The sequence below is a fragment of the Caenorhabditis remanei genome, chromosome I (assembly GCF_010183535.1).
Source record: "Caenorhabditis remanei strain PX506 chromosome I, whole genome shotgun sequence".
In the NCBI taxonomy this organism is placed as follows: domain Eukaryota; kingdom Metazoa; phylum Nematoda; class Chromadorea; order Rhabditida; family Rhabditidae; genus Caenorhabditis; species Caenorhabditis remanei.
In genome coordinates this window covers 8,256,875-8,270,881 of record NC_071328.1, presented here as the reverse complement: position 1 = coordinate 8,270,881, position 14,007 = coordinate 8,256,875, and the positions used below count along the sequence as shown (strand labels likewise).

The 14,007-nt window shown below is 37.7% G+C and overlaps 3 protein-coding genes across 3 annotated transcripts; 2 read left to right on the top strand and 1 right to left on the bottom strand.

The window, feature by feature from the left end:
• Nucleotides 1-619: 619 nt before the first annotated feature.
• GCK72_001649 (uncharacterized protein) lies at nucleotides 620-1,042 on the bottom strand (the record flags this gene model as incomplete). Its single annotated transcript, XM_003115112.2, has 2 exons — nucleotides 620-849; nucleotides 946-1,042. The coding sequence occupies 2 exons, from the start codon at nucleotides 1,040-1,042 to the stop codon at nucleotides 620-622; spliced, it is 327 nt and encodes a 108-aa protein (XP_003115160.2).
• A 1,638-nt stretch (nucleotides 1,043-2,680) lies between these two features.
• On the top strand, nucleotides 2,681-2,942 carry GCK72_001648 (uncharacterized protein; the record flags this gene model as incomplete). Its single annotated transcript, XM_053723064.1, has 2 exons — nucleotides 2,681-2,770; nucleotides 2,823-2,942. 2 exons carry the CDS (start codon nucleotides 2,681-2,683, stop codon nucleotides 2,940-2,942), a joined length of 210 nt encoding a protein of 69 aa, XP_053591709.1.
• A 6,495-nt stretch (nucleotides 2,943-9,437) lies between these two features.
• On the top strand, nucleotides 9,438-9,904 carry GCK72_001647 (uncharacterized protein; the record flags this gene model as incomplete). Its single annotated transcript, XM_003114636.1, has 2 exons — nucleotides 9,438-9,741; nucleotides 9,798-9,904. The coding sequence occupies 2 exons, from the start codon at nucleotides 9,438-9,440 to the stop codon at nucleotides 9,902-9,904; spliced, it is 411 nt and encodes a 136-aa protein (XP_003114684.1).
• Nucleotides 9,905-14,007: the final 4,103 nt, after the last annotated feature.

Below are 14,007 nucleotides of genomic sequence, written 5' to 3'. Positions count from 1 at the left end.
GGTGTGAGGCGGTGTGGCATGAGGAAGGGTGTGGGTTCGGTCCCGGCAACGCGAATTTTTTTTTGCATTTTTTGTAATGAACTTTTAAGATTCTTTGACCAGGTCTGTCTCAATTTTTCAAGATTTGGATGATGTTTTATTGATTCCTATGCGAATATAAGCCATTTGAAACAAGAAAAAACGAGAAAAATCATGCCACACCGCCTCACTCCCACCTGCGCCACGCCGCCGATATTTTTAACACGTCGGTAAGGTAATGACTTGTCAGGGGTCCAAACTTTGACCTCGTTTTTCTCGAATACCAGGCCTCGAGGGCAAAAACTGAATATATATTTGGAATCAGCGTTTTCCCAGCTTTCCAATGATATAGGTCACGACCCATAACTCCACGGTCACCTGGAGGCCTTCCCTAGTAAGTCAGAAAAAAGGACCAAGCCATAAAAGTGATCATTAAAGGTCAATGAACTAGACAAACAGTATGCTATCACAAGAAACAAAAGATCATAATGGAGGTTCTAATGATAATTGGTAAGAGATGTGGCATGTTCAATCAAGTGAGTGTAAGGGACTTGTATAATTTATTTTTTAAATAGAATGGGATTCTAAGTTCACGAAAAAGTTATCCGCGAGCGCGGTTTTCCTTGTTCTCCTCCGCTTCCTCCTCGTCATCATCATCCTCTCCTTGCTTTTCATCAATTAGTCTTTTCACATAATTGTGGTAACTTATGTACACTTTTGACATTCGAGAAATACTCATAAAGAACTCTTCCATACGTTCCAGCATTTCGATCATTGTCTTTGCTTTAAATACTCTGTCTGCAGCTATGGCGTCGGCTTTCAAGGAATTTTCTGAAAATATACCATTTTATGAATCAAGGCAAGGGCTTTAGGGAAGCTTGAAATCTAGGTTCTGGGATGTAAGAATTCTAAAAAAGCAAGACTTACCGAGATCTTCCCACGTGGCATCTCGATTCTCGAAATCCTCATCATCAAAGTTCGACGGATCTACTTCGACTAGTGGTTCCAAAGCTTGGTTGGACATTGCCGAACTGAAATATAAAAAGGTAACTTTTTAGAAAAAAAAAACAATTTCCAAAAATTCGGAAGAGTGTTCAATAAAAGTTGAATACAACTTATTTTCGTGACCTAGTCATTCGTAAGTTAATCGAAGAAGTGAATCAGTCACAATGAAAAATAGTGTAGATGTAAAGAGAGAGTGTAAGAGATACAGAGAGACAAGAAGAGGAGCTGAGACAGTGTTAATTGACGCCGATGAAACAGAGGAAATGAGAAAAAGAATAGAAGAAAGAGAAGAAGATGAAAAGAGAAAAAACTCTCGCATCTGCTGTGAGTATGTCGTCAAGAGCCGAGAGGGAGCCAGCGGACACTTTGATTTTAGTTGATGAATCGAGAAGAGTGATGAGCTGGACCCCTTTGTGTTAATGTTCAAAATAAGCGAAAAGAGAAAATAAGAGAGAAAGTGTGTACGCGCCCAATATGAACTAGAAGGACAGAGAAACATGAAGGCGAGCGGCCCGACGATAAGAGTCTGTGTGTGGCGGACGGCTTGAGAAGGTGTCCCTTCGGCTCCCTTGCTCTTGCGCGACGAAAAGGCGAAACGGGACAATTTGGACAAGAACATGGCTCCGTGGCACTGGGCTCTCTCCTGCGTGCATCAAAGGAGAAGAGGAAATGGACGTTGTTTCTCTGCAATGTTAAAGGAAAGAAGTGAAAGACACTTCGCATTGAAATGACGCAGGCCTCAAGCTTATCTAGGAAAGGATGTGCTAAGGTATCAGGCATCAGAGATATAGGTTATATATGATAAATGTGAAGATCAGAATAGAAGATATATTGTACTAATACAGTAAATAATGAAAAGACATGGCTGTAGGTGTAGAGTACAATTATAAAAAGAACAAGACAATATCTCAAATTTATGGACACTCACTACCAACAAAAAGGTGGGAATACACATTCTTCAAACAATCAGACGAGTTTGCACTGCAAGTATGTATATTTGATGAGCATGAAAACGTAAATTTTGTTTTGCTACGGATGGATTAAATAAAATAAATCATGAGAAGTAATTTGACAGAAAACTAATAAAAGTCGGGGAACTCAGTTGTTATTGAGAAATTTATACTTCTAGGTTGTATGGAAATCAGCACTGATTATAAGTACGCATAGATTCCGAAGAAGTCGGTATGTTCTCGAAAATCGGAATACGGGTTTCTCGATATCCAAGCAATGACGGCAGAAACTTCAACAAATTCGAATGAAACGTGTTTATTGTTATCTATCCATTATTCGAAACAATTGTATTCTTATACTCTTTTCTCCTTATTGATTGTTTCAGTTGACAATAAGTGCCTTTGTGCTCTCTTTTCTCACACATTATGCCTTTCTCAATTAAAAATATCATCATCTCCATAGCTCCGTGTGCCCTTTACATCCTCTAGCCCACGCTTTTCAACCTCGTCATTTTTCCATTTTTCTTGCTCTATCACATGTTTTCATTTCATAACCACGCCCATTTCTAGCCAGTATCTCTCCATTGTTGCTTCTAATCTTTTCATTTTCAGAATCACAACTGATAATCCTTTCTCCCTTTTTCCCTTCAGTTGGTGCACTTTTTATGTACTAATCTTTCAGAAAATTTGGGAAATTGTACTCGAAAATGAAGCCTCCTGACAAGGAAATCAAGACAGCCAAACGCAAGACAATTCATCCTTCCGACCAGAAAAATATGCTTCAGGAGATTGATACGGTGAGCTTTAACTGAAAGATCTTCAGGAATTGCTGAAATCTGTATTTTTCAGAATCAGCGTAAACGTTCGATCAATAAATGGCGTCTGTCCCTGCAGAAGAACGCAGGAAATTCGGAATTCAGAAATACTCTTGATCTACGTATTGGAAAGTCCGTTTCAAGTAACAATTGATATAATTATTTCTCTACTTTTATTTTGAAACTTCCTTGTTCTAACACCACCCCTTCAATACTCCTTCAATATTCACTCTTTGGGTTTCGAGATGTTCTCTATTCATTTCGCACTTCTGCTTATTATTGAATACCTAACCTCTTGGAACTTTTTGATACAACCGACCTCCTTTCCTGATCCACATATAATTAATCCATACCTTGATTCTATCAATGTACCTCCTCTAATCTCTCGATCTTAATGTCACCCACTTAATCTTTTCTCATCTATTTTCAAACAAGAAGTTCAAATAAATGCATAATATCAATTTCTAGCATTGTACTGTTTTCAGGTAAATACTGTTTTTCCAGTTCCAGCATTCATTTTTTTCAAATTCGGAGAATTCCTTAATTCGCGTAAGCAAGATTCTGATTCAAGACTGGAGATTCAAAATTTTGAAGTCAACTCCAAAATGTGTTTTCCCAAGATTCCGATGAAAAAATTACCCAAAACAACTGACATATCGCTCATGGAAATGGTAGTCGTTTTCTGACGTTTAGGTTTTTGATTTTTCAGTGAACACAGCATTTTTGAGGTGAGAAAGGACATACACAGTTATCGGGTTGATGTCATGTTTCACGAGGGAAGTATATGACGGACCAAATTGAACTTTTTCTATAAATTTGACCGTAGGTATTGGACCCTGAGGATTCGAAAAATGCAATAAAATTCTGCTAAATGCTCATGTGAACCGAGTTATGACCCGTCAAACGTTTCGGTAGACAATTCGGTTAATTCAAAATTCACGTAAAAAGCTAATCGATATGAAAAATAGAAAAATTTGACGGGTCATAACTTCGGTTCACGTGAGGATCTAGCAGATTTTTATAACAGTTTTCGAAACCTTAAGGTCCAAATTACATACGGTTTAATTTATGGAAAAAGTTCAACTCGGTCCGTCATATACTTCCCTTGTCAGATAAATAATGGGTTGGATGTGAAAAAGAAGAAATTCTGAGAAAATCACGCCATCCGTCGGGAATTAATTCCTGTGTTGCAGAATACTCATTGTTTCACAATCCTTATAAATAAGTCATGACTCAGAGGAACAATATCATCGAATGCTAAACTGAATTACAAAATCTGTGTAACAGACTGACAAAAATTGATTACCGAGATTCTCACGTGAACCGTCTTTTTCTTTTATCTTTCCCTTTCATCAATTTTCTTTTGACTCGCTATTTTCCCAATTATTTCCAACTCATTTCCCATTTTCCAAATATTTATCGTTCTCAAGATTAAAAAATACTTGAAGAAGCGGCATGAAAAGACAAAAAATGACTGACTTCGAATCGAACGGTAACCTCCGCTCTGCAGCTTCTTCGGATAATCTCAGTCTAAAGAACTGGGCGTTTCCCACTGGAGAGAAGTCGAAGAAACCTTTTGAATCCCCTTCTGATACTTCAAGAATGAATTCTTCGTCTTCTTCTGATCATCTGAGTATCAGCAAATGGAAGAATCCTCTGAAAGAATTGGAAGAATCTTCGAAGTCCTCTTTTTCTGATTCTTCAAATTCAACTTCTTCCGGAAGAAGCCGAGTTCAGTAAGTTCTTTTTTCAATTTACTCAACAAATGCAGTATTTCGATTTATGGTCACAAGGGGGTGAAGATCATGATCATCTTTCGGGTTTTCTCAACTCATAGAGGTTCAGAAAAACTTTTCATTTCACGTGAACTTTTGCCTTCTTTATCTTTTTTTCTTTCTTCTACTGTCATCCGTCAGTTTCGAAACCTCCAAAGTATTTCCCATTTTTCAAACATTAATAGTTCTCAATATAAAAATAAACTTGAAGAAGCGGAATGAAGCAAATGAATGAATTCGATTCTGACGGATATCGCATTCATGCTGATGTTTCTACCGATCATCTCAGCCTCAGAAATTGGGGACGCCCGGTTGAATCTGAGTCGGCAGAATCTTCTGGATCTTCTGGTTCTGCTTCTTCTGGATCATCTTCTTCCGGATCGTCTTCCTCTGGATCAACATCTTCCGGAACAAGAGATTTACCTACTCACTCTTCAGTTTCAACGGGTTCAAAGTATGTTCAAACTCTGAGTTACAAATTTCCCAACAAAGTTACATTACCTAGATCTCAATATCCCAGTTTTCAAATAAAAAGATACAACCCATTTCAGTTCAAATGGATTCCGAAGTCTTCATTCGGCCGTCTCTGCCGATCATCTCAGTCTCAGAAACTGGGGATATTCGGTGGAATCTGAATCAAACGAATCGAAACAATCGTCTGAATCTGCTTCTGACACTTCGAAAAGTTGCGTTTCTTCTGATCCTCTGAGTCTGAGTAAATGGAAGGCTCTTGTAGAAGAACCAAAAGAATCTCCAGCTATCGATACCCAAGATCTTGATTTTTTGATTCCTCCATTCATCCGAACTTTTTGCAATCCGAAACCGATGGCAGCTGAACTTCGTGTCACTTATGATGCTCCTACTTCCCAGTGAGTTCTAAGATGATTTGTTACTCGGGGTCAACTCTGTAACAGTTCACGTCAATCTTCTCATTCAGATGCACCTATACCTATTCGATCCTTTGCGTTGAAGACGAGAACGCGAAAAAGAATTGTGAAGAAGTGAAGAGTTTGCAGAAGTCAGAATTAAAGAAGAAAGTCTCCTCTAGCGCTTTTGGTAGGTTTTGATCACTTTACTGATAAAATGTTTTTTCTCTCTCTAACGGGTTATTCGGTTTCCAGCAGTGATTCCATCACCGGTCAGTGCTCTATGCGACGGTCCATGCAAGAAAGAATTTCCGTCGAACTTATTGAATACTATTGGAAGGTGACAAACTCTCCGGGTTACTATCTTCTGGATAAACATATTCAGATGTGGTCACTATCTCTGCACCGCCTGTTACGGAATTGTCAAAAACAACGACGGGACAAATGGATGCAGTTCTCTTTCGTGTTTCTGGAAAGGATCGAGTCGTGAAGAGAGTAAGAAGAACTACGAGAGAGATATTTGTCGGAAACAAAGAGCAAAAGCAACTGATATGAATGCTCGTGGAATCGATGTAAAGCCTGCGTCGGCTGCAAGTTCTGCCATTGACATGAGGTGAGTTTTGGATACTATGCAATAAGATTTGCGTTGTTGTTTGAATGCTGAAATCTTCTTACTTTTCAGCTCCTATCGTCCCACTTTTAGTAGAACTCACTCGGAAACCAATATGTCATCGTATTCTCCGTCTGAAAGTCTCTGTATCATTCCATCTGTTCGCAAGCCACCAAAGTTTGATTCCAAAGTTTGCACAAGATTAGTTATCGTCGAGCCACATTCAACCTATGGAATGACTCAGTGAGTTCTATAACCTCTTTCTCAGAAAGATATAGAGACGTTTTCAATATTCCAGTGTTTACTGCAATTCGAGACTTTTGCCTTCTACTAATCTATTGACTGCCCTTAAAACAATGTTGAGCCGAAAGCTGAAACCGACAACGGACTACATTTTGAGTGGACATTTGTATTATGGATTGATGAATGAAGCTGGAGTTCTTGGAATGCGTAAGATCAAAGTGTCGAAATATGGAGATTTGACTGTGGCCGATATTCCGAAAATGCAAGTTTTAGATGGCAAAAAAGGATTTTTCAATGACCTTTTTCAGAAACAATCGTCTTGTTTTGATCATGGATCTGGGTTATTATGTGGAGAAAGGAGTGAAGATTTACATGGAATAGAAGTCTCGTCGAATGAAGATTTTATTGAGAATTGATGAATGAAGTGTACTGAAAATGTTCTGATTATTTTATTATTTCTGTGGTATTTGTTGTTCCTTTGTTAAAAATAATAATTCTTCCTAATTGCACACCTAAGCAGCGGTGCTCTGATTGATATTCAGTTCATCCAACATCCAAAAATTTTCGAATGATCACTTTTATCTTGCACTGAGCAAGGATGAGACTGCCCTCTAGAATATTCATAAACAACTAGAAGAGGCTTTGGGCTATTCAAGTAGAAAAATGGAACTACATTCTTCTTCGATGCACGTGTTTGGCACATGAAAAATCTGCTGAATTCTAGATTCTATGTGACAAAAAGTCATTCTCGTGATAACGGAATTTATCATTTTCATATTCATATTTTCAAAACATAAAAAGTACATGAACTGCTGTCATCCGTGAAAGATTACCTGGTACCAGGTACGGCTTGGTTTTGAGTAAGCTAGACGAGCAGAGTCGAATGACACATTGAAGACACTTGGAGATGTTTGTTGCCATTCGATGAAAATAGTTTGCAGTTTCACTACAGTATCCTAACATCACGTCAGAATTCTCACTAACATCAGCGAGTTTTGAGTAAACACCTATTACAAACTGCTTCGAAGAAATGATATAATTTGAGAACTTAAAAACTCTATAATTTGGAATGAAAAATTCAACATTTTCAAATTTAAAGTACATCTCAGAATTGTAAAATCATATTTCAAACAAACAAAGAGTTTTTGGTTCAGAATCAGTTTCCGAATATCAGATACAATATGATTAATTCAAGGGACGACAGATGAATGATTTTCAAGGAATTGGGCTCAGAATCAGTCTGGTCAAAACTGAGAAAAACAACAAGAATATCTGAACACACATACATTCCCATAAAATTCAGCATCCTTCTTCTAGCATAATTTCTTTTTTGACGTCATGTAATTCAGAACACTATGGTGACCAACCTCACCTACCCTAGCCTCTCCTCATCCTTCCCTATGGATAACTAATCAAAATTCGTTTCGAAACTTTATCGAAACTTCTCTGAAATCGAAAAATGGTGAACTGCTGTTGTATGTGTCTTCTCATTTTCATTTGTCCGGTAAGTTGATCCGTAGTTCCAGCTTCTAGAATCTACAGTGAAGATTGTTTGAAAATAGATTACTATATTTCTTATTGATGTTGATTTCAGCCCGTCGCAGTCTTCATTAAAAACGACAACCAATGCAACGGACAAGTCTGGCTCAACGTTGTTCTCTGTTGTCTCTTCATTTTTCCTGGACTCATCCATGCAATCGCTGTTTGTTGTTGCTGTGATTAAGAAGGATCTTCTTATCAATAAACTCGTTATTATTTTAATTTTCTATTAAAAGCTTTTCTGAAAGTGCAGTTGGATTTCTCGTTGTCCAATCTCCGTACTCTTCTCATCGCAACTTTCCGTTTTGTTGCAGCGTTCATACGATTTCTGATTCTTATTTTGTATTTTGGCTCAGAAAAATATCATATGATAGAATTCGTGATTATCAGCAGATTTTCTGAGCAAAATATTCTCAAAAGACATAATTAGCTGGATAATCGGTCATGCGGAAACAACGGGAAAAAGTGGTAAACAAGATGAAGAACTTGGATCCAGGAAGTACTTGAGTTCAAGAGTTTGAGAACTTTCAGAAAACTATGGGAAATAATTGGAATTCAGAATGAGAAGTTAGGAAGTTAGGAAAGGATTTCGGTGGTCTCTCGAGGTACGCATTCGCCACGTTCTGTTTTCTGTAACACTAGAACTTTTGAGTGCTCATTCCAGATTCCGACCACTTAGAGAACCGGGAGAATAAAGTTCAAAGCTATTATAATGAATTATTCAAAACTGTTGGTTGAGCACTTTTGACCATTTTTCTTTGTATAGAAAATAGATCTGAAAAGTGCTGCTAAAATGCAAAACTATCCAGAGAAGATGCGTAGAATTCAGTCAGAGTGAGAAAAAGTTATTACAGTATGATAATGCAGTTTACTTGTGCATCCGTTCTCATAAACATCTTTATCAATTTGTATTACTCTATGCATTTGAATTGACAAATTCTGAGAAATTTCTGAGAATTTCAAACATGTCAATTAGAAAGTAACCTTCAATTTAGTATCTGAAATTTAGTAGATTTTTTTACAGAAAGTGCATCTGAGAAATACAACATCACTCATCGAAAAAAACAATTAGCATAGAATTTCTAGAACAATCGAACAACATCTGTAATAACCATCGACTAACAAGAGTTTAAATCAACCTATCGCGGTTGCCTTCAAAGTTATAAAAATGTTTCCAACTGAAGAATTATAGATAAGGCTTCAATAAATTCTTTAAATTCATTATATTGTTGATCTAGTTTTGATTACTTAGTCTATGAATTCAGAAGATCACGGCACATCATCCTGTTTTCCCACACTTTGATTTCCCTAAATTGTTATATTTTCAACTCGAAAATTGTACTCTTTTTCCCGTCGTCACGTGAGAAAATGGCTCCAATCTGATGTATCACTTATTTGTCTTTCTCTCGTGTCTCTTAACTTTTCAGAAATCACTATTTCCAAAAAGTAGGCGGAGTCTTATTCGGTCCCTTATCCCATAATTACTCAAAACTCCTCCCACTTTTTAACTTCTCGCCAGTACGCTCCGCCCATCCCGGTATAAAAGTTCACTGACTCGTCGGAAATTCACTTTTCGAGCCGTTGTCGTCTTCTCGAAAAATCTTCTATCCTTTTTTATGGGGGCGTTCTTCCTCTTTTTCGTGATCTTCGCTGTCTTCATCATTCCTGGGACTGATGGAAATATCCATCAGCCACTCTCGGAACAAAGATCAATGCAAGACGAGATCAAAACGTATCATGACTTGATGGCTGCAATCAAGAAGCTTCAAGATGAAGACATGCTCCAAGTCATCCAGAACATGCCCATCCAGCATCAACCACGTGGATTCATCGATCAACCAGAGGATCAGCGACTTTGCGGACGTAAGATGGCCGCCAAAATTGCAACTCTCTGCACCGGAACCTGCACAACTGGACAAGGTAAATATCAAAATACTGAAATTCCAGGCTGAGTATCTAAATCTTTTATTTTCTAGACGTTGCTTCGTACATGTGTTTCTTCGGTCTGACCGACGCTGAAGTCGTCCAACACTGTTGTCCCACCTCCTTCCGCCCGGCACAGCCAAAATCGTTCGTCTTCTGAAGTCAACACGTGGTTGATGCTGCTGTGGGCCCGTCATCGTTAACTTCTAATTTTCTCTAACTATAATCCAAAATTTCAAACATTTTATCTGTCTTTATTTCATGATTTGTGTTATTCAAAGCACTGATGGATCGTCAATTTTGTTGAATAAAAAAGTGACTCGGGGAAAGTTTTATTCTGGCAGAAAAGTGGACGTTCATTTCAGGCATAATCTGAATATGACATGCGCGTATTCACAGATACGGAAGGATTAGAGAATTCGAGAGTTTAAAGAAACTGACATTTGACTATTCAGAGATCTGTTTACTTCTGGGTTGGAGCTGGACGTCTCCGTGTTTTGAAAAATGAAACATCTTCTAATAATTTTTCGACTACTTTGGGTGTAAACACCAATTTCGAGCATGCACTAGTGATTATTTTCTCTTTTTTCGCTGGTCAAAACAATATCAGTTAAAGTTAGAAGTTATCACTAATAAGTTGATATCATGTTGTTAAGAGAAAATTGTTTGAAGTTTGACAAACAACAGAAAAAAAGATGCTCGAGAAACAAATGTTCTAGTTTCTTTTTCCCGAATCAAAAATCATCAATCATCTCATTCCTTTGACTACCGAGAGAAACATACTTATAAAAACTAATTTTCGCTTTTCCAACAATTTCAATCCGGATGTCTCTTCCTGTTCCAAAATGTAAAATAAATGTAAAAATGTTTCACTGAAAGAAATTTGAATATAATAGTTTTATTACGGAAACTCAAATTTTCAAATTTCATCGTGCATAAGTATTCGGAAGAAAGATGAAAAGAAGAGTTAAAGACAGAGAATCGTTTTGCAGAAGGTGTTAAGAAAATATACGCTGCAAAGTCCAATTTGCATAGGAATTGCTCAAAGAACAGGATGGAGATCTTTGAATATGTAATACCGGAAAGTTGAAAATAAAGTAAGAAAGATTTAACCGGGGACTTTTTGTAGAAACATGCCTCGAAAGCTGATTGAATTTATCAGTTTGGTTTCATAACCGTTAGTTTCAATGACCCCTTTCGAGAAAATTCTATCATCTTGACACCAACTCATCCCCTCGAACTCCGAAGTATCACTATATCTTCACTATCATGTTCAGAACTCTACCTGAAAACTCTCTGATTTTCCTACCCTCCACTCCCTAACCGTCTTCCGAGTATCCGTTATCTCGAAACATTAAAGTCCTCATTCCTAGAACAAACTCTTGGTCTCCATATATCTAACTGTGTTTAGATCTATCCTGCTCACGGTCACGAAGTAAAGTGAAAGGAGAGAATATCGAAATCTGGAGACTCAGACAATCAGAAAATAACAAAAACTTCTCGTTTTACACCTTCTTTTCCCTCTCCTTCCCTCCCTGATTTTCTCTGCTCAGTCCACTTTTCCAATCCGTTTGTTCTCTTCTCTTTGAATGCTTCTCGATTACCCTTCTTGTGAGTTTCGTGATTTGTTTCAAAAGCGAGGAAAAGAAGAAAAAGGGAACAAAACTCGTTACGTGACCTGGTGATCCGGAGAGGAGAACCTCCAACGATGAGAAGAAATGTGGCAGCACGGGTCCAAAAGTGACGCACGGGTAGGGAGCGATGGGATAACTCATGGAACGAAAACGGAAAGATTTAAAAATGAAAACAAAAACCAAGGGGTTGGATTGGCCAGGATATATATGAATATGTGTTCCGAAAGTACAAGTTGGATTGAGTTCTATACAGATTTTAGGCCATATATAACATTAGATCTGTCGACATGAACGATACATAGGTGAAAATGAGAAGTTTAGTTATGGTGGATGTTTTCTGAAGACCTTTTGACATTGAAAATTAAGGGCGAAGAAAAGTAGTCAGAAATGAATCCTTCCAGTTTAATGTCCCTATATTAATTACGGGAAAATGTTGGAGTTCGTAAAAGAAATTGAAAATTTGCTAAAATTCCAACAAAGCTTTGTTTGTGTCGATTTTGAAGTTTTGCTGAACCGCAGTAATCTCTTTATCCAAAGAACGTATTTGCACTTAAAAATGTTTATTCATATTATAAAAACTCAAGAAAATTGAAACTAAAAAGTTACAAATAATTTTAAAATAAATATATAACAAGGCCTAATTATTCCATGAGAGTAGGTTCCATGGGATTTCTACGGCTTTCTGAAAAATTATTATTATTGGGGGATAAAGCAATGTTTTTCAAATGAGGTTTTTTCGAATCGATCATTTGTGGAAAAAATTAAAAACTCACGAAGGTCGAGAGTTCGCCTCTACAAAATTCAAAAAATCTTCCCTCGTCTCCAATACCGACGGAGACCCCGTCGGTACCGGCCCTCCGGCGACGAGAACGACGAATACAATCATAAGAATCAGAAAGATTGGAGAGAGCATTCTGAAAAAGAATGAGTTGAGCAACGCGATAGTTATACGTATTTGGCGGATGAAAAGATCGATGGGATTTCTTTTTTCAATTCTTTAGAAAATAGCAACATCATTCTTATATATAAAACGCGTGTGGGCTCTGTTTGTGGATTTGTCTGTCTGTTTTTCAGGATGTCCGCAAGATTTTTGAGAAATAAAGGGGAGAGCGCGCCATGGGCAAACACAGGTGGTTCGCGATGGATGCTATATGGGGCATATTCAAAATGGAAGCACATAACCTCCCATGTGCTCGCATAAAACGATGTGCTTCGCGCGCGGAAGTGATATGCTTCGAGGCGTGGTGCTTGCGGCACGGATCCTGCGTGCTTCCATATAGCTCGCATATAGGATCCATGTTTTCACCGTAAACCTGAAACTTGCAACGACACTCCGCCATTACACCATGGCGTGCTGTTTATCGTAATTGAAACTGTAATTTTTTTCAAAGACATTTTCATAATTTTCTCCGTTTTCGAAGATTTTCATGCACTTTTTGTCACATTTTGCTGAAAACAAATTACGACTAAATAAAAATTAATTTTTAATTAATGTCCGAAAAGTGTAATTTTAATTTTCAAGCTGAATCGCGATTTTTTAGGAAAAGCTCAATGAAATGAAACGATAAAGTTATCTTATTCCATGAAAGTAAGAGCGTCTTTATTTTTCTTACTTCGGATTGGCTATAATAATTATTTTTAGATGGAAAAAGGTAAGACGGTAAGTTTTTGTCAAGACGAAGTAAGAAAAGTAAGAAGCTCATCACTGTGCCAGAGGCTTTCGAAAAACATTCATTTCATTGATTAGCTGAATTAAATTTTTTTGATTCATTGATTGATTTCTGTTTTTTTGGTAAGAAATGGAATGAAAGAAAAAGGAACGAAAAAAGTTATAGCTTTCTGTGCTTTCTCGAAAACTATTCGTATTTTTGTTACTGAAAGTATAGTCGTAATTTGTTTTCAATGAAAACTGAAAACGGAGAAAATGAATATGTCATAAAGAATAGAGCTGAACAGACTCGGAATGGAATAGCAAAGTAGCAACACATTATAATGGGTGAAATTAGTGGGCGAGGGCATCGTACGAGCTGTCGGTAGACATGATAAACGGCAAGAAAAACACGGATCGCGCGTGGGTCATATATGCTTCCCGCTGCCACCACATGCTTCCATATACCAGGCATATAACTAGCACATAAGTTTCCTATGACTCCCATATTCGACACCGCGCGAACGCACAATGCTTCCATCGCGAACCACCTGTCACAGGTAAAGCGCGATGGATCCATTGTGGATGAAACGCGGAGCGCGCGCGGATTCTGTGGGTATGTCAGATGGATCCATTATGGATCCATATGGATCCACGCGCGGGCCGGCATCCATTTAGCACCCACGCGCGATCCGTGGTTTCTTTGATTCGATTGGGTTCATACCACCACATATTGTGGCTGTTTCGGATACTAGAGATTTATTCTTTTGCTACTATAAGTTTCTTAAGGTGTGTATTGTGTTCTATCTATTGTTTTTTTCAAGTTCCCTTTTCCGTTCTCGTCCAACTCTGTTCGTCTACAAGCTTTTCTCCGTTTCCACTCACTTTTCATCAAAAACAAATTATGGTTTCACTTTTATGTAATTTCAGTATACTATTCTATTTTTGTTTTTCAATTTCCAAAATAGTCCGTAGGTTTTT